This window comes from Empidonax traillii, unplaced genomic scaffold (genome assembly GCF_003031625.1).
Source record: "Empidonax traillii isolate 1590-97213 ecotype Southwest subspecies unplaced genomic scaffold, ASM303162v1 scaffold65:size4453928, whole genome shotgun sequence".
NCBI classification, from domain to species: Eukaryota; Metazoa; Chordata; class Aves; order Passeriformes; family Tyrannidae; genus Empidonax; species Empidonax traillii.
Window position 1 is genome coordinate 2707650 of NW_020955258.1, and position 20713 is coordinate 2728362.

The 20713-nt window shown below is 44.8% G+C and overlaps 1 protein-coding gene across 2 annotated transcripts; it reads right to left on the reverse strand.

Moving 5' to 3' along the window:
* Positions 1 to 4801: 4801 nt before the first annotated feature.
* Positions 4802 to 20710, reverse strand: LOC114055767 (cytochrome P450 20A1). Of its 2 annotated transcripts, none has more exons than XM_027880212.1 (13): positions 20577 to 20710; positions 19909 to 19958; positions 19657 to 19823; positions 14533 to 14678; positions 13697 to 13864; positions 12939 to 13017; positions 11181 to 11296; positions 10711 to 10765; positions 9237 to 9357; positions 8307 to 8418; positions 7616 to 7680; positions 5706 to 5795; positions 4802 to 5537 (listed from the first exon to the last, which is right to left on the reverse strand). In XM_027880212.1, the coding sequence occupies exons 1-13, from the start codon at positions 20646 to 20648 to the stop codon at positions 5387 to 5389; spliced, it is 1392 nt and encodes a 463-aa protein (XP_027736013.1). In that variant the 5' UTR covers positions 20649 to 20710; the 3' UTR covers positions 4802 to 5386. The 2 variants fall into 2 exon arrangements, with proteins under 2 accessions (XP_027736013.1, XP_027736014.1); XM_027880213.1 differs by having other exon boundaries at positions 20604 to 20684.
* Positions 20711 to 20713: the final 3 nt, after the last annotated feature.

The following is a 20713-nucleotide window of genomic DNA, read 5'->3' on the forward strand; positions in this document are numbered from 1 at the left end:
ACCTATAGGGATGTTTCACTGTCATCAAAGTAACTGGGACACTCACCAGGGACACATTTTAACTGGTTTTTCTGCTTTTCAGTTCTCATCCTCTAGTCCTTGGCCAAGGAAAAGGTCTCAGCTACCTCATCACTACAACTATCACTTATCTGTACGTCAATTATAATTAAGATTTCATGCCAAGTTGCACTAGTTTTAATGTGAACTCCTGCAAGATTTGTCCTTGTGACTTCTAACTGGTCTAGCATTGATTTATTTAAACTACTTTTCCCATTAAAGAGATGATCAAGTGTTCACACCAAAGATGTTGGTGCAGATATAGAACTATGACTGATGCTTTATGCCTCCTGGAAGCAAGGCTTTCTTTACAGGAGCATTAACATCACAGCAATCACACATAGTTCATTTAGCTTGGGTTCAGGCTCCTCTGTAAAACAAGCTAGAATGACCTGAAAAGTAGGGGGAAAAATTCTTCCTACTCCAGCCCTCCCCCAAATCTTTTTGTGGAAAACACAACTGCGTTTCAATGCTAAAATTCACCCAGATTTAAAAATACTTATCTTCAAGGAATGTTGCCATGGAAACCCTTATCTTGTTTCCTTCCCCACCCTCCATATGTGAAGAACACTTTCTTCATCTTTTTTTCTTTCATGTGGTAGTTCCTCTTCTCTGTCTGCTACCACCAAAACCCTGGCATTGAATCCTAAGAGATGTCAAACAGGCCTTTTGTTTAGTTGAAAAGTGATTGCTAAAAACCACTCCTGAGTTGAATGACAGAGAGGTGTCAAGATGGGATCATACTCTCAGGCTCCAGAGAAAGATGCCTGGGATATCTTCCAGCAGTTCTTGTTTTGCACAAGTGGAAAGAAGCAGCAAGAGCTGCCATTGTAATTAAAACTGTTTCACTTCCCAGTGGCATAACTCACAAGTGATGAAGAAATTCCTTCTCATTACAAGCCCTTTTCCACCTTCCTTGCCACTTTCGATAGAAGGGTTTGGGAAGCAGGTGAGGTCCTGTATATGCTCATAGTGCTTTCCTGAAGGTACTGCTCTACCCCATTCCTTTTGCACCAAAGCTACAAAAGGATCTGACACAAAAAGGAAGTCAATAAGCTACAGGCTTCACTCTGCTGATCAAGAGATATCTGTATGCAATGGTCAGTGTCAGGGAGTCCCTTCCACAGAATTAGCAGAAACTTTGGGCAGGTCATACATGGCACTGTTGAGGGGCGAGACTGTATAAGTATCTCCTGCTGTCAGTGGGGAACACGTACACAGAAAAAGTGAGAAAGTGCTACTGACCTGTGAGTTAAAGCAGCACCAAAATGTTCACCAGCAAACTATGCGGGTGAGGGACAGTGTCTTCCCAATTTGGATTGCCAGCAGCCTCAGGTTCACTTAATTGCACAGCTTATGGGGGAGCTGGTAGGAGAGCTGCCCAAGGTATTTTAAATTACCAAGCATCCACTCTGCCCAATAACCAACATTTACTTTTGTAGCAAGTAGGACAGAAGATGCCAAGACCATCCTTCCCATTTAATGATGGAAAATAAAACATGCAGCCCGCAAATCTGTGCTGCATGCCACAGCCATTACCAGCAAGTTCTTAAACTGATGGGAAGAGGAGGATATTATTAATGTGCAATAGTGCCCCTCTATGTAGCCCAGGTTAATTAAAATGTAGAAGTAACACCATTCATGGGTATTTTGGAGGCAGTGGGAGGATAGCTCAGTAAGCTGTCTGCTCTGCTCAGAGTTGTGTTAACTGTCTCACCAGTTGCCACTAACACAAGGGGAAAAAGTAAAAGGCTGTGCCAGCTGTAAACAGCCCATTAGGGATGGCCTGACTGCTCCCAGCACCTGCACTGGCTGCCTGCTGCTGAGGGCAGCAGGTTGCACAGGCACAGGGATATACTGAGCATCTTACCTTCTGTGAGTTTGCAGCTCTGTAGAAACCTGTTCTACAGTAAGAGTACAAGAAATGAAATGACAGCTTTTCTGTATGCTTTTCAAAACTATCCTGTTGAATTTGTGAAGCAGCTTGCTGGTGCAGAGCAGGAATATGAAGCATAACAAGAATTAATTCCCTATATTAGAGAAGCAATCCCTCCCCCTTGGCTTCCTTCCTAGACCAAGGCATTTTTTCCTATAGGTTGCAGTGCTTGCCCGTATGTCCATGTTAAAGTCAGAAGGGATCTCTGGGCTTTAGATGTGTCCTTAGTGCATGGGTCTGAGCAGCAGGACTGACAAAATCCTGTTCTTTACTGACTGGACTCCTGAGACTGGCTATCTGCTACAGTACAGGTGCTGACTCAGGCTTTTGCCCAGGCCAGCATCTAACAATGCTTTGGCTTTGACTGCAATCTTGTGACACGTCTAGCACGGACTCCCTATGTCCAGTCACCTTCCTTTTTTTTCCCCTCCCAGAATTTGCAGGAACAACAGTGTCGACATTTCATACCCTGATCTCTGTCAAATGCAGCTGATCTGGCCCAAGGGCTCAGAAGTTACTTCTTGTGAGAAGAGAAAGGGGAAAATGGCCAAACATAAGTGGGAAGGGGGAACACTCTATGAACACAAGTCTTCCTTAGAAAGCCAGGCCAAACAAGAACCAGCTGACAGTGCATGCTGGACAAGGGGTGAGGGCAGAAATTGGAGAAAGCTGGTATTTCAATCTTCAGATCAAAACAGATTCAAACTTCATGACAAAGCTCGAATCCATGAACATTCTCATACAAAAAAGGAGGTTTGCTGTACAAGGATCCATAGCTGGGCTAAAATCTTTGTAGTTAAGCTGTTTGAAATGGCTGACACACATAGAGTGAAGAACGGAAACTTACAGACTTCAGCAAACAATGTGGCTGTGACCTCAGTGTCCCAGCAGTGCGTAACAAATGCTTGAGAGTGCCTTACCCACCTCCTTTCCCTCCAAGCTCAACACATTTCCTTAACTGATGAGTCAGGGTGCTTTTTTGACAGCAGTTTTGAGCAAACACAAACTGATCATTGGCTTTCTCCAGCACACTGGGCCATGTTCTTCTCCTGTATCAGTCATGGACTCCTGTACCATGCGTGATCACTGGCACAGATAGACTCTGTGGGTGCAGGCTGATGGAAAATTCATAACAAATTAGATGGAATCATCCCCATTTCTGATTCCTGTAACTGGGGAAGGGCTGTTGCAAGGCAGTTGGCTTGAGCAGCTCCAGCAAGGCAGAGAAATGCTGTAACAGAAGTCTGGACAATTACACTTGGAAAGCTTTTCTAGTGTCCAAAAGCTTCACTCCTATGACACAGCTAAAAGAAAGCAGATTTTTGCCACACAATTATATTCCTTGTCCAGTTCCTAGCAGGAACAATGTTCTCCTACCATATTTTCCCAAGAAGGCAACACCTCGGTCTCCATTTTGCTTCCTCTGCACACCAGGGATGATTTAAACTAAAATCCTTTACCATGCTGATTTCTCCAGGTGATTTAGGAAACATCTGCAACCTTCAAGAAAAATAGGCCTGTTTGCATAAGCATTGAAGCAAAGCCTAACACGAATTGCTGTCTGGGGACATGACCAACCTTCATTTAAGTGGAGGTCAGATTAGCGAGAGCTTTCCTGCAGTTCATTATAAAAATCAATGCAAGAGAGGCAGGAAGCTGAACTGCACAACACTCCTTTTTCTGCCCAGCATCTCTGTCTCACCTCTCCCCCAGTAGAAGCTACACTGAGGGGGATCTGAATCTCTACAGCTTCACCAAAAGCAGAGCTGACACATTAAACCCAAGAGCAGAATTTTCTTTGTCTTGTGCCCACAGAGGCTGGCATCAGATGTTAACTCCATAAGAGCTGACACGACTGCATTCAGGCTGGCACAAGAGTAAGAACATTTTTACAAAAGCAGCAGATTTCCTGACATGGACGGTACCAGTGAAAATAACAATGTCTGTAGAAATGGGAACTGCAGCTACCAGGTATGTGTGCTCTCTCTGCAAAAGCAGCTGAAAGTAGCTCTAATGGGAGCCACACACTCCTGGCCTGCTCTGTAGCAGCTCTGTACAGCCTGAACAGACACAGCTGCAGGCTGAGAAACATCCCACCTACCACCACACAGCTTTTGGGTGGGAAGGGGGCCAGGAACTGGAGCTAAGAGAGAAGTCAGGTTAATGGGGAAAAGACTTAAAAAGATCAGATAAAGGGTGATCCTATGTAAGCGAGAAAAGGGAGAAACACAACCTGAAAAGAAAGTCAGATGGCAATAACTCCAATGTGATGATGGAGGAAGAGGTTCCTGCCTCACAACCTGTTCAGTGGGGCTCTGAAAAATCTTTCAGGAGCTGTCCTGTAGGCAAAAGGGAAAGAAAGAAGAAAGGAAAAGCATGTGAACATGCAGCACTCGATGCTGCTTTGGCTGGCATCCATTTTGGAGTAGGAAAAGGATTCTTTGAAAGGCTTTTAAGTTTTCAAGTACAACATTAATCTAGAGCTCTATAAAATCAGCACTCTCCCTTTCCAGTATTTGTATGATCAGTCTCAGGCTGACCCAGTGCTGAATGAATTGAAAGCATCTGTCAGCTTCTGATGTAGATTATATTAGACACTGCCCTCAGAACTTTCAGGATAGAGAATCCCTTTCTCAGGGCTTTGTTCTGTGGTTTTATTTAATTTCATTATATTATTATCATACTGATACTTCTGTTTTCTCAAGGGCCAAACCAATTTTATTCCTCTTGGTTTACTAGCATTTCTCAGTCATCCTTTCTCTTGCAACCCCACAGCATGCCAAGATTACACAGCAAGAGAACTGGTGGTGCGATTCCCACCCCACTTTATTTCTCTCTCTCTCTCTCACACTCACACATACTTCTCACAAGATATATCTGCTCTTCTTGACAGTTATAGATATAGCTCAGGGGAAGGAAAGACACTTTGAAAAAAAATACCTATATATAGAGAAAGGCTTTGTCCTTGCGTCTCCAAGGTCTTATCTAGTTAGGATCCATGAAGAAGCATTCCACTGGATAACAGAGGCACTCCTACCCAGCTCTGGCTACTATTGGAAAGGAGCTGGATTAATCAGGTCTGGTCTTTGACTAGCTGATACCAATAGTTCACACTTATATCACTGCAAGGTTTTGTTGCTTCCTCTGCAATGATTTGGCCAGAAATCCGAAAGCAAATGTAAAAAAGGCATACAGATTAAATCTCCTTTAATATGACTACTGGTTGAGTTAGAAAAGGTACCAGAGATAGTCATGTGGATAAGAACGTGGAAGGTAAAAAAAAATGGAAGTAAAATTCCTTGGCTGAGTCAACGTGGTGCCAGAGTGATTCTCCTTAAAACCCTTGCTCAGAACTTCACTACTGGCACTTTTAAACCCTTGTTTTGCTTCCTCTTAGCTTCTCTTAGACACCGTTATCCAGGCTTCCTCCTTTGGTGAGGTTACCAGTTCATATTTTGTCTCCATGACTTGTCCTTTCACAGGGTGGAGATACAGTTTCCTTACCAGGACACTCAGCAGGACTGTAGTCACCATATAGGCAAACCTGAGGGAAGAACCAGGAGAAAAGAATACAAACCCTGCTATGATGTACATGTGCCAAAGACAACAGCTAGCTTGGACAGGTTGTCCCAGCAGTAATAGGAAGATGCTGAAAGCACCTCCCCTGCTTTCTGGCAGAGAGACTCCCAAAGACCCCCTTGCCTATGCTCACCTCAGCTCAGGGCACTCCTGGCTTCCTGAAAAACCCAACAAGGACAGGTTTTTCATGGCTGATTCCTCATTGAATCTCTCTGGGTCAAACCTATGAAAAACAAAATACACTAAGGCTTTCTGTTCAGGCACAGCATCCCTTCCCCATAAATATGGGCACACACGAGTAAGAAACTAGTAACAAAATATCGAATCTCACTAATTTGCTCTCTTTAAATCATGCTGCGTAATTCCACACAAATATATGAAGCCAATTGTGCATCCACTCCATTAATGTTCCCAGCTGGTCAGCTGTGTCCCATCTTGGTCAAAATGCTGATAAACTCAGTTAATGTGAGACAGGGCTGGAACTAACATGCATTACCCCTCAGCAGTGGGTATTTAGCTTGAGTACACAGCTGAGCTAACGCTGCTACCTGCCCTCTCTTCCCCTCCGGGGCATACGCAATCTCATTTGCCTCCCTCCCTCTCTCCCTCTGAGTCTCTTCCTTCTTCACTTCCAAAAATATTTCCCTTTTCTCCTTGCCCCTCACCCTTCTCCTCAAGCATCTGGTGTGTGTATGTGTATGTGCTGGGGGAGGGAAGCCAGTGACTCATTCAAGTGAGAAAAGTGGTTTCCAGCTTTAGGATGGTAGAGGCTGTAAGAAAATTATTATCCAGGGCTGGCATGAGTTAAAACAAGGGAGACTAACAACATATAATTCAATTTAAATATTACAAAAAAACCACCTCTTAACATAAAATTTGATGGATGGATGGAAGACGGTTCTTTCCCTTTCTGCTAAACCTTTCTGCTTAATTCTTCAAGCCTTCATTTCCCTGCCTAAACACCCAAGCTCTGCTTCTAGCAAGGTGAAAGGGCATGTGGGTGCTGACCCTCAGGAAAAGCAGCATCAAACTTACATTCCTCCTAAAGTGGCAAATTACAGATGTCATAATAGGAGAGAATATGCAGCTGCCTAGCAAAAAAATAGGGAGGGAAAACAGCTATGCACAGTGTTTTTGTACAGTAGGTAGGTGAAAGCATCACATAGAGCTGATCTCCTGTCTCTGTCACAGAAATGCACATCTACTTCAGGCTCAACCCCAGCCTTCCTGGAATAAACACACACTGTTTATAGCAGTCCTCACTGTCTCTCCCACGAGGCCTCAGCAAACCTAAACACAGTCGTGTCCTATGCTAGTAGGCAATGCCTGCCAAGGGGCTTGTAGAGTGGTGCATCACTGCCTGAGCCTTTTCTAAGAGCTGTACTCACAGGACCGGACAAGTGCTCTTCTAAAGGCTCTGTTCTTTCTCCTAAATCTTGGCTGTCTTGTCTCTCTGTCTAGAATAACTGACCCACATTTTTTCCCAGCCCAAGTGAAATAAGTCAGATACACATTAATATTTGCCACCTGGAGGCCCCAGGAAGCTACAGCAATTTTTTTTCTTTAACCTCCGAAACACTGGCCTGGATCCAGTTCTGTTTTCACAGACAGAAATAATGAGACAGCATTTCCCTTCCCCCTGAAAAAACAAAACTTCAGACTGACATTTCCTCTCTGGTATCATTGTTTCATGATGACAAGCAGTGATTCCAAAGCCATTCAAGTCACTGTTTCACAGAAAAGCTTAAACAGAATTTACCAGCATTTTCCAGAAAAGCTCTTTGTGTGCGCACAAAAAAAGTTTTTCTTAAACTCTAACACACGCACAGGCAGACTGGAGCATGGGAGGATCATGACTTTAATTGCCCCAAAAGCATATCCATGGAGAAAAACAAACCAAAACCTTAATAAACTGATTTTCTTACAGACTCCCTTTCATCTCCAAAATCTGCTTAAGGCAGGCCCTGCAGCCTAAAAGGCTGTGCTTTAAGATCTAATTTAAAAAAGGAAAGGAATTAGTTGCAATAAGTCGATTCTACATACTTGTATGGTGATGGCCAAGATGAACTATCCTGCAGCATCACACCAAGAGCATAAAGCACAAGTGTCTGCAAAGAAAATTATGACATTTATGTCAAAGCAGAAAGAAATGCACATTTAAAGGCACCTCTGGACAGCTCTGCTGGATGATGATTATTTTGTAGACTACTCATATTTAGGTGGATTAAGAAGACAATTACACTATATTCATCTACAGATTTCCATAATCCATGCCCAGATGTTAGGATTTTAACTTCTAAGAATCACGCTGTGACTGTTAGTGGTTACAAAGGGTCTGACCCCATTTCTCTGCTCTTGCTGGCATGTATGTATGGGCTACTTTATTTTCTGCAGTGGAAGGTGACACGATGACTGATATGATCAGGCCTGAAACAATGTTCTTTCATGCACAACTCAGCCCCTAAGCCCCTTCAAAGGATTATTCATCCCTGGTGGACCCAGAACTGGAAGCAAATCTGCTCAGCAAGAGACCATGAATTTCCAGAGCCTCTCCTGCAGAGGAACTGCAGGCAAACTTTGAGCTAAACTGTACTTTCAGATGACAAAACAGGTTGAACAGTGCCTGAAGAAACAGTCTTCACCCCTAGCAGCCTCACCCCTAGTCAGGAAAAAGAGGAAACAGCAAACTCCCCTACAGGAAAGGAGTGGCCTAGTGCTCCCAGCAGGGCCCTACCTCTTTGGGGATAGTGTGTTGGTCGACTCTGCCCTCCAGCTCCTGCAGCTGTGCAGCAATGGGAGTCAGCTTTGCTGTTCGCACTGTCTCACACAGGACTTGCCGACAGTATCTGCAACCAGTAACACTCGGTTAGTTTAACCCTCCCAGAGAGAAGCTTGTCCACATCTTTGTGGCAGCAAGGAGAGCTGAGTCACCTGCTGTATTTAGAGGCACTTCATTTTTTTTCTGGCCAGGAGTCCCAGCTTTCCAAGAAGCACTAAATCTCATTAACAGCTTTTATGGAAGGTTATTGAAATCTCTTTCAGATTTTAAACCAAACTAAAACTGCTAAAAAGCATAGACACACCAGCCCTTTTCCTGGATCTCTCACCCATATAAGAAGCAGTAGGAAACCCACACAACTCTAACACTAGTCCAAAAACCAAAATGTACCCAGTTAAACCAACAGATTCACAAAAAAAAAAAAAAGGACACTGTTGACCAGTCATCATCCTGTAGTTCTTTGAAAAGAAGATCGGTCCATGTTTTCTCTCTAAAGATGTCTAACATGAATCCAACAAGGAAAACGACTGATTACTTCTACTTTTGGAAAACTAGAAAAGAAACCAAACAAGACAGTTAAGCAAACAAACTTTGGCCTGGCAGTTGGGGCACTGATTCTGTGCCTTCCTCTACCAATGAACCTAAAGGGTTTTCAAAAGACACTCTGAAATGAGCACCTTGGCCCCTGTGTCTGGAGTCCTACAGCAGATTCTCTATGTGTTGCAAGTCATCCTGTGGTTTGATCACTTCCAGAAAAAGAAAAGGGAGTAGCTTTTGGATGCCTTCTCCAGGCCCAGGGTAGGCTAGGCATCTGGTTCCATGTGAAACTCCTGGCCCACACCAAATGACACAGCCTTGCTCTGCAGTTCCTTCTGCAGGACCCACCTGAGCTGCTCAATTTTCTCAAGTGTAATTGGTCCCTTCCCCAGAACACGGTCCACCTCCCTGTAGAGATTCTGCTGGACATCTTCTGAGGTTGTCAGGAAATAGACTGCCCAGGTACACACTGGGGAAGAAATCAAGACAAGAATGGACTGAGAATATTCAATCCTTTACAAGCTGCATTCAGTTTTCTTACTTCCTGTATTTTCAACATTACTTTTTGACCTAAAAAAGGGTGATGTCTGTTCACAGCAGGCTGTGCTGATTCTCTGTTCAGTGGTAGGAAAAGAGACTGAACTCCTGTGTAGTAAGAGACCCTGCAAGCTAAAATTCTCTTTCTGATGCTGTGAGGACCTTAGGGAGCTGTGCAGGAGACTAAGTCATTCAGTCTCACAGCTCTGGCAAAGGGACCATACAGACCAATAAGTCCTGGGGAATCAGCGTTATTAGACCAACCATGGAAAGGAAAGGCTGGTTTGTCCAAAGCATCAGAAAATTCCCTTATCTGGGGGGCTTCCCCAGCACAGCTCAGGAAAGTGCTTCAGTCGGCCAATGCCTGGGGCCCCTGACAAGGAACTCTCTGCAGTAGATTGGCCAGCACTTATCTCCACTACATCTATTTTATGAAGTACTCAAGATATCTTCAGTAGCCGAGTGAAAAAGAAACCTTGCATAAGAAGTAAGTGTGTAGGATGTAAAGCTACAAGGAAATGTTTCTAGCACTCAAAAATGTTTGTGAGAACTATCTGGAATCCATGTGTATTCAAGCCCCTTAAAATGAGTCTTCCTAGAGTACTCGGAGAGGATATTCCCTGAGGAAGACTATTATTATAGTTGCCTAATTTATTTTCCACATTGTTAACACCTAGATGCACCTTGGAGGTTTTCTTTGGAGTTCCAGCCCCATTGGCTGAGATACAGGGCCAGATAACCATCCCCCTAGCATAAGGTATTTTACACTGCTTCAGTTTGTATTTTTATTTGTATTTTTTTGCCACAATCTTTGCACAAATCCCAGAGTACTCATTTAAACATCCTCCATAAATGAAACATACCCATCCTCCAGAAATTCAAAGAGGCCAGGCAGATTCCAACATTCTACTATAATTTCTTTCCCATGTGCCAGAACCTATTTTACAACTTGATCTTTGTGGGTTATACATTCTGGTGCTTTTTCATCAAATGTAGCATCAGTTCTCTGGTGTTAAGAGTGCAAGCAAAAAAGCAATGGTAAGAAATTCTAAGGTTCACCAAAAGACTGCAAAGACTGTCAAACACAGCTTGGTTTCAGTTAAGTAGCTGTGAGGCTGTGTCAAGAGCCTGATGTAAAAATTAGCTTCTTCTATATGTTTGTAGTTTAGGAGAAAGAGAATGATGAATAAAATTTTTTATTAGCCTAGGATAAGTTTCATGCCCTCACACAGAGTTTTAGGCAGATGAGTGTAAGGATGGGAAGTTAACTACAGTCTGTACTTACAGTTAGCAGTGATTATGCATCCTGCCAGGGAGAAAATCATCGTATCTTCCAGAATCTAGGAAACAAAATCTGCTTCAGAGAATGAACACTGTAAGACTGTAAAGATAAAAAAGAAGTGGCACGTTCTCCACTCAAGCACATGAAATCCCTTTAGTGCAAAGAGCAGGATATAAATCTAGAAGACATGGACTGAACTCTCTGTAGAACTTCCACAGGAATTGCACATGAGACATGCTTAATATTAACATATTTCTGGTTTATAAAAATAGCTATGAAGCAGTGGCAAGGAAAGCTACCAAAGTCTAATGCAATTAAACACTGTAGGAGTGGAAAAAAGAACTAGAAATCCTGCTTTAGTAAAGAATCTGAGCTAAGATCCAAAAACTTACATTAATCAAAGGCTACAATGTAATGAGTTGCCCTTTTATCAAAACTCCATTACTGTGTAATGACATAACAGCTGCACAGACCTGCTGGTCACTCAGGCTTCCTTGCAGCAAGGTGTCTACAAACACATGCCTGTTGAATGATCTGCCTCGGCGCTCTTTTGTAACTTTCCTTAAGATGGATTCCATCTCCACCAGAGCTTTGGAACAAAAAAGAAATGTTCATTTTAAAATCTGGTCGTACTGGTGCTGCAGAGAAGCAAATCCTTCTCCTCAAGCAGATTTTCAGACCAGCTGTCCCTGCTGGGCTCAGTTACAGAAGCAGCCTCTGTTACATGTTACTGTCAATCTGGAAGGCAGCATCTCCAATTTAGTTGAAAATGTAGGAATCAAATAGCACAGGTTTCCTGTAAAAAGCCATCCTTACAGGTATAACCAAGATGTGCACTCTATGAGCTGAAATCACTTAAGGGAAAGTCAAATCACAGTGTTGAACCATCAGAATACGTGTTTAATCAGCCTCCATAAAAACATGTACGAGCCACATAACACTGGTTACCTGACCTGGAGGGCTATAATTACTACAGTTCCACAGCACCTGCAGCCACTGATGGTGCCCCTTTGGCCAGAGGTTCTACAGGCATGGAGCAAGAGGATGGCTCTGTGCTAAAGAGTCTGCATAGGCAGAGAGAGGGAGGTTGGGAAAATGTGGGAGGGTTTTGTCACAAAGAGTCTACACCTCTGAAGTTGTCTGAGTGCCCAACTCCTGGTGACTGCTGTGAGAACTAGGGGGAGTTAAGGACCTAGATGCCATTGGCTGCCCGATTTAAATGACCACCTGAAGACTATCTCCATGAAGGAGAATTTGGATTCGAAACTCCATTTACCAAGGCCCAGTTCAGCCCCTTTGTCTTAGAACTACCCTTCTTTCATCCTCTCTGCATAGGAAGGCCAGCAACACATAACACCAAGCCTCACTGTCTGGTGTATGTGAAATTGTGTCCTAAAGCATCATCAGCCTACATCTCAGGAACGGAGTGACCACGGGAGGAATCCATTTCCATGGAGCAGTAGTTGTCCTCAGGTTCTGAAACCCACAGAACCAGCAGTATAAGCAAGGAAACACTGAGTCTGGAGGATTTACAAGCAAATCCTTAGTTCCAGATCTAAGCTACTTTTGTTTAACATCTATAAATACTGAAAGGGTTTAATTATTAAGAACAAAAAAGACAGGACAACCAAAAAATAAAATACCTTACAATAAAATAAAGGAGAAACAAAAGTACAGCCATAACAGACCTGAAAATCATGTTACCTTGTAAGAGCACGAGAGGCTATTCCATGGAAGGTATCCCTCAAAGCAGCACCTCTGTACTTGTGTCATCCAGCCTGTGAGTGACTGTCTGGCAGCACATTCCCCAAAAGGTGCATCATAGGGATGCCCATACATGCCAAATCAAGAGGCTCCATCTCTCTCCACCTAGCACAGTTGCTTTTTCCAAGGGAGGTCAAAAGTGGACACTAGGGAACAGAACAGGAAGGGAGCAAGCATGCCCTGATTCTTCACCTCTATCACTCTTCAGACTGGACAGACCCTAGACCTAGGCCTGGAACTAGAGTTGTAGTCCTACAAACTTCTCAAGTAATGGCAGGCTTGTCACTCAACTCCAAAACAATGATCTTATGTGAGAGTAAGTACAACACATCTGGTAGCTTATGGCATGATGACCAACTCTGAAGAAAAGCCAAGACAGCTGGGCAAATTAGGTGGTTCCATAGACCAGCTAACTCCTAAGTATTAATCAGAGCGGGAGGAAAACTGTAATTTTGGGAGGAACCTACCATCTTCATAGTGCTTCTTCCTAGTCATGTTTTTGTCAAGAGACCCATCCAAGAAACCTTTCCCAATCTCTGACCAGATCTGAAACGACAGAGAGAACAGTACCATCACTCACCATAGGCTGGAACTGCTGGGACTATTCCATTCTTCCCTACTCAGGAGAATGAAAACACCAAATGAAATTAAGACTTCCCATGAATATGGAACTGGTCTCCTCTTTAGGACACCACATCCCATTTCAGATACTACGTCTATTATAGCTGAAATTAGGTGGAAATGAAAGAACTGTAATTACAACAGTAGGGGAAAAAGGTATGGGAATCTGAAACGGGAGATGGAACTGTTTCTTTCCTGCCCTACCACCAGCAGATTTAACATCCCCACATGTGGATACAGCTTGAGATCTCAGATTTTCTCTTCTCCACAACGTCACAGAGCATTCAGAAGATCTTAAAAAAGAAGTTCCACTGGCACTCCAAAGAGAGTTTAACTGACTTATGTACCAAAAATCTCCCAACTGCCATTGGCTCCAGGTTTTAGATAGCCATGGATCCTTTAGAAACACTTCAGACTAATGACAGCGGGACCAGCAGTAGGATCTTCCTAACTGTTTTAGCTTGAGACAGTTGAGGCAGAGCCCTCAAGCTCTTACCTTAAAGTCTCAGCCATAGCTTGTACTAAACTGCACACAGACACGAGCTCTGTGCTCTTAGTTTGGAAATACATAATAGGAGATTTCCTGGCTCTTTGTGACACTTACTGCATCATGGTGCCTGCGGAATCGGATGACTTCTCGGTCATCTTCAAAGCTGCTGCCCATCGCTGTCTGCGTGACAGACTTCATGGCAAAGCCCAGCATGTGCTGGCAGAGTGGCACATGTTGTGCCTCGGGCAGGGAGAGCCATTTGGCTAGCAGCTCTTCTGACAGCTTGAGAGGGAATGAACCATTAGTTAGAAGTAATATCAGCAGTCTATTTACCAAACATCCCCTGGAGACATTCCCACCCTAAGGCAGTTCCTAAGGCAGACCACACTTCCATGGTTAGGGCATGAAGCTACACTCTTTTCAGGTTTTCTTTCCATTGTTAACCTAAACAGTAACATTTTAGCCTCCAATCTTCTGCCTCTTTCAAGGTTTTCTCCCAGCAAGGCAGCCCTACCCTCCTCTCTTGTTCACTCTGTCACAAAACAAACCTTAAACCCTCTAACAGTAATTGCTCCAGACTGGGAAAACACATCATGTTCTGGCTGCTGGACTAAATCAACAGAACAGTTCTTCACCTGTTTGTGATCCCAATACCTGGTTCCTTGCTCCTTTCTCCTGTCCTGGGAAAATATATCTAGAATCCAGCTGCTGCAGTATCTTTAACTGCATCTGGTATCTTGGCATAAAAAGTAACCAAGCTCAGCCCTTCCCCCTGATCCACTGGAGCTAAGAGAAACCAAATATTCACACTGTGCTTGAACAGGCAGAGGCTGTTTGCTGTCTTAGATGCTTATAGTTCCAGCACTAATTGAAATGCAGTGATCATTCTCACTAAACTTTCCCCTGTGAGCCACACAGGGCTTCTCTGCTGTACAAAGGCAGTGACACACCTTCTGGATGAGAGCAATGTTACTTTGCAAGGACTTGGTCACACCATTTTCATACAGTTTTCTCCTCATGTGGCTCTCTCCTGTATCCCCATTCAGGCTGGACTGGTACCTCAAGAGGGACTTCAGCATTGTCTCAAAGGGATCCACTGAAAACAAATAGAGGAAACACCATTCAAAAGTCACACTACACAGGGCTGATGAAAAAAGCAACCTCTTTAACTGGGTGCTGCTACTTCTGGGCAGTGAGCAAGGCACAGCTCCTTCCCCTAGGAACAGTCTCTTTGGGGTGTCGAGCTTCTCTTGCTCAGTGTGGGTTGGGACCTCATAAGGTCTCTTTTCTGGGGCAGGGTGCCATCCTGTGATCAGCTCTCCCTGCAGACCTTGCCTGCTGGCTCTGCCAAGTAACTCTTTCAGTAACAATGCCTTCAGAGCTTGTTCCGAGTTTGCCAGTTCCCAGGTCGTTGTGCCACTGACTTGGTGACAAGATTGAGTACAGCATGGTCCTTCCCTTTCTCCAGCCTGACCTGCAGCCTCTTTAGCACTTTACTCCTGCACACCTGCTGTGCCCTTCTGCCCTGATCAAGGCTAAGCACTCAGGACATATCAGCTCACACGAGAGATGTAGCCAGAGGCTGCTCTCCACTCTCCTTCCCTTGCTTCACAGCCCCAGCAACCTTACTTGATACCCTATTCTCCCTGCATGATTTCTCTTGCAAGCACCAAGTTCCCTGATGATGAGCTCTTCCCAAACCAGCACCTACCTCTCTGCCAGGGCTGTCTCCAGCAGAGAAGCTCTGAAGCTCTTACAGAAAACAGAACCCCAGTAGGCTATAGATTGCTTTCTACTGCTAATTGCCTTCTTTCCATCTTTCTTCCACATAGACACTTGCAACAGTGTACAAACTAGACAAAAACACATAACTTCCATATCCATGCTCATTTCAGTTAGATTTTTAACTCTGAATTTCACTACCAGGGACCTCTATTTAATATATTTGCTAAAGTATATCAGGTGTCAATGGAAAACAGTGCAAAAAAGCATGGCATATGTTTTTCCCTTTCTGTAAGCCTTTCAGTGGGTCTTGCAGAACTGGCAGAACCTTTAAGGAACTATTTGGAAGCAGCAATCAGGGTTTTCAAGAGGGATATTGTCACTGTTAATCACACTGTTATTTCTCCCAGATGGAGAGTGAAACCTCTGAGGCATCAGAAAACACTGAGGCTGGGCAAGACATATACGACTCTACCAGCTGTGGATGTATCTAGGATTCCCTGCACAGATCATTATGCCACTAGACAAACATACAAGAAGAAACAATTCCACCTGCAGAGGACTTACTACCTAATGGCATAAAAGCAGCTAACAAGGCCAGAGGTATGAATATGGTAATCTTTCCTAAATGTTTTTCTCTCACATCTTTTCCCTTCCAATGTTTTTAAGCCCTGGATCTCACCCTCTTTCCCACTTAGAATTACAAGGAGTATGAGCATGTGTCTTTTGGCACAGCAGATGGTACCTGTGGCTCTCCACGTGGAGCAGGCTGTTATGTGACTCTAGCTGCTGCTGACAATTCCTCTTCCAAGTACTTTGTCATGGAGTGGCTGCTGCTATTCATGCCACAGTTCCCTGCTGACTGGCCTTGGCAGAGCTTGGCACAATACTGGGTAGCCAGAAAGACACATGGCAGGTGGTAAAGCCCACACAGCAAATCCAGAAAGCAGAAGCATCTAGAGAGGCCAGAGGATGCTTAACACCAACACTGCTGGAACTGCAAAGTTTTCCTGGTGCATATGAGAGCAAGGCGCTGGATCAGTCAAGGGCTCCGTTTTTAACTCCCCTTGTCCCTAGTCCAAACTGGCAGTCCCACACCACTGATACACTCACTGCTGTGCTCTCAGGGCTGCAGCGCCCAGGCTGCCCTTTGCTGAGGGCTGGCTCTGCACCATTTGGGAAATGGTCATTTCTCCACAGCTGCAGGAAGCCAGTGACTCCACAAGGCACAAACTGTCTCTGGAGAGAGCTCTGTTCTGCCAGCACTTTCACAGACTTCTTCCTTTGTCCTTGTCTTAAAAGTATCTCCAGGGTTACATTTTCATTCCTCTCAGTGAAACATATCAAAATTTCAATTGATCCATTCATTTACAAGGAAATCTCCTCCCTCATCCCAAGAACCTCAGAGTGCTGTCCAGGACACCACTGCAAGTAACTATGCAGAAAAGATCTAACTGGATAGTCGAGCCAGATGCCAACTGGACATCAGAGATGGAAAGGACCTTTGAAGCCACACAGTACAAATGGTTCCAGAACAGCAGTGAAGCTGTCCTGCTCAGACAGGTCAGGACCTGTTCCATCTCCAGCATTCAGTGTGCTTCAGGTTCATTGTCCCCACTCAAAATGCAACATCGACTCATGGGAGTTTTCCAAGTGGGTCTCTGAATGCTCCTGGCAATCTTGCATTAGTCCACCCTCTTCACATCCACACTCTTTGCAGGCCTGGACTGCTTCCCCAGAGCCACTCAGGGGAATCACCAGTATCAGCAGCAAAGTTTGACTTCCTTTGAATTCTCCTGGCAAATTAATCACAGCCAAGTTTTAAGAGGCCATGAAAACATACCAATTTCAAACACTGTTTCAAGCATAAGGAAAAAGTCTCCTGACATTGGAAACATTAATAAGCATGAATGCAATTAGTTCAACTTCAAGGCTCTGATCTGAGATTCACTATCTGCACCTCTCTCTCTGTCTGTCTCCAAGAAGTCTGGCCATAACTGTGACACACACGTGAGACAAGAACCTCTGTATAATACTTGGAACCAAACCCTACACCTCAACATTGGAAACCAACAAGCAGGCATCTATGAAAAGCAGCTCTGGCCTCAGCCACCCCAGCAGATCGAGGAAGAGTCAGATGGCAAGGGTGTCCCAGTGCGGCTGAAGAGTCAGGAGTTGGATATAATGCAGTCCACTGTGGGCTGTCTCCTGTCCCACAGCACTGCCTGCACACAACAGATACAGGCAAGACCACGTCTCCAACAAAACTGCAAGCTGCCCAGAGCCAGCTCATGGTTTAGAGCTACCACAACCCCTATTCCCACTTCGCAAGATATGGTACAGGAAGGGCTTTGCTACTCAGCTATGTTTGTTTATACCTCAACACTTCAGGAAATACAACTAGTAAAAGTCATCACCTCTAATAAAATTTGAGCACTTCTGACAAGCACCCACGCCAAAAGGAAAGAACTGATACAACTAATATTGCTGCTTTTTCAGGTCTGAGATCATGAGAACCCTCCTTCTCAAGTCTACTGCTGCTGCCTTTATGAAGATCCCCCCTATAAGCTCTTCCTTCTGCTGGGCTGAACATACTTCCCCCGGCTTCTCCTGCATGACTGGCTTCCCACTTCTCTGAGAACACTGGCAGCCTTTATTTGCACTTGTTTTATTCAACATCATGCCGGAGCACAGAGGTTAGAGTCACACACAGGATTCCACGTCTGGCTCACGTTCATCTTGTGCAACAGTCTAGAGGTTTTCCTCTCTTGACAGAAAACACATGACTCAATGTACCCTTTACTTTTTCATCCATGGCCGTGTGATGATTGAACTGAGGGCAACTGATGGAGCCTGCTTTTTCCCTTCCCCTTCTTGTTCCTGCTACCCCAGCTCTCAGGGATAACCATCTCACTCTGCTTCCCTGTGGTGATAGAGGATTCCAGCATAATGCCATCAGGAGAGGATGCTAACGTTAAAAGGGAGTACATCACCTCACTTTACCAAGACAATCCACCTTTCCTTCTTTGATCATTTCTCTTATGCCATTTTGATGACCCATACAGTGTCCAAGCAAATTGTGAACTGAAACCCTAACAGAAACACAGTTCTATCACTTTCCTTGTCTAGAAGTCTAATTATCAAGGTACAACATACATCCTATTCATCCTCATGCTTGAAAATATATGTTTAGCCCTTGGCATAGCAGGATGCTGGGCTAGTCTGTAGATGCCTGGGTCACTTAATTTCCTGCATGCAAGTCCACGTGCTGTATTTATCTTTCTCTGGTATTCAGAGACTCCCAAATTCAGAACACTTCTGAGAATTTGCCTGCTCAGGGGCCTGTCACCACTTTTCTGAGCTCTGAGAAAGTGACTGTCTGCTCAATTTCCCCCAAACACACTTGAGAACATCTAGATCTTTCAGGGTGGTTTCCCACCTTCTGGAGTGTCATCCTAATCCACTGTGTCTTGCTGATCCTCGTTAACTCCCACTCCTTTCTCAGATTGTAACCATATTTTTTTTGAGTCTGTCATGCAACTGTACATGAAGCTTACCCATCCTGACCCCAGCATAACGTCATCTGACATATCTGCCTGTGCCTAAAGACAGCCTACAGGATCAGGTCAGAGGTGTGCACCCAGCACCTCATTCAGCCTTGTAAGATAAAAACCACAAAAGCAAGAGGTTAAACCCAAACATCAACTGAGTTAACTCAATGACTGTGATCACCTTAGGAAGCAAAACACCCACCTAAGAGACACCATAAATTAGAATACCCTCCCAGGAATAAGATGATCAACTCAGCTACCAGCACCACCAACCACCTGCAAGACTGGAAGATCACTAAAAGGTTTTCAGCACAGAATTCTACACACCAAAGAAAAAAAAATTAAAAAACTTCTTCCAATAATAGTTTAAAAAACCTCTATGCTGAAATACACAATGCAGTTATCACGAACTAGCCCACTTATTTTCAGACTTAATTTAGCAAAGTTTCCCCTCTTGTATTTCAAAGTGCCTTTAAAAGGTATGCCTAGTGGCTACAGGATCTTCACCTTACTCTCTTAAGTGACTAATGAGCATGATACTTTCCATAAACATTTGCCTGTAGAAAGATGGTAAAAGACAAAAGTGCACTGATTTCTTGATGGCCATTGGACAGCAGTAACTCCTGGTCACTGATATTCAAGTCCAGTAAGCAGGAGCAAAGTCACATCTGAACCACCATGTCAACTGCTAACATAGTCTCATTTTCTTTCAACTTAGAATGAAACCTCAACTTCCTTTGACATAGAATGCCCAGCAAGGCCAGAACAAATGGACTGCAAGACAATGCAAAGGGCACTTACGCAACCGGTTGGGGTTAATATGTTGTTTCAGGAGATCAATGGAGCCGAGGCTGACAACAAGACGCCTTCCAAACCAGAAAGAGACCAGGGGGCCATATTTCTCATGAAGGTTCACCAGAAACTCATGCAAACTGCTGCTGGCAATGATATCTGGCAGATTGCCATCCCTGAGGAACATAGAGGATATCTGGTTATGAACAGCATCCTCTGCCAATGCTGAACTTGATCAAAGTGGAAATGGAAGTGACTTACTTTTCATCAGTTGGAGCCAGCCCAGGGATACCTGATGCTTGCCTAGATGCCTAGAGTAAAAGAAGTGCATCAATGTATAGGAACTTCAGATTTTATACAAGCCCCACAGCTTTTCAGCAAGAGAGATGGATTTTCTACACACGTACTGCTGCACTACTTACAAACATTAAACAAAAGCTGGATATGCTACATCTGCAGGCCTCAGACCTGCTAAGCCGATAAACAGCAAGCGTGTGCCTGGTCCCACTGGCTAAACCAGGATTATTCATCTGTTTAGGTGAAAGATGTCTGTGTAAAGATTTAAAGGGTCAGGTTTGCAGTGTGGGATCTTACAGATTTTGCCCTGGAGAACTGGAAAACTACACAGTGAGCAGATAATGCCTTTGTTAAGCGGGATTCACTCCCGGAGCACGGAAAGCAGGAGCAGAGCCGCAGGGTGCGGTGCCCCAGGAACGCCCCACACAGCAGGGAAAGCTCCAGACGGCCTTGCCACGTCCCCGCCCGGGCCTGGGCCGCAGGGTAGGGGCACGGGGTACCGCCCGAGCCCGGGGCTGTGGGATGGGGATGGGGCCGTGGGATGGAGCCGGGGCCGGCTCGGCCGCTCGCTCCCCGCCCGCTGCACCAGGGGCCAGGCCGTGCGCCCCCCGCCCCGCCGCCGGCAGCATTACCGGGTACAGGTACAGCACGGCGCCCACCAAGATGAGCAGGAAAGTGACGGCGAAGATGGCGAAGTCCAGCATGGCCGGGCCGGGGCGGCGGGAGCGGCAGCGCCTCAGCCCCACCCCGGAGCCGCCGGCGGGGCAGG

What these genes read in the sequence shown, in the direction of transcription:
- LOC114055767 (XM_027880212.1), bottom strand. Translation starts at nt 20,648, where the DNA reads ATGCTGGACTTCGCCATCTTCGCCGTCACTTTCCTGCTCATCTTGGTG. An exon ending in TCCGCAGGCACCATGATGCA is followed by an intron (nt 13,018 to 13,696) that starts GTAAGTGTCACA and finishes CTGTCGTTTCAG; the next exon opens with ATCTGGTCAGAGATTGGGAA. An exon ending in GAAGAAGCACTATGAAGATG is followed by an intron (nt 11,297 to 12,938) that starts GTAGGTTCCTCC and finishes TTTGTTCCAAAG; the next exon opens with CTCTGGTGGAGATGGAATCC.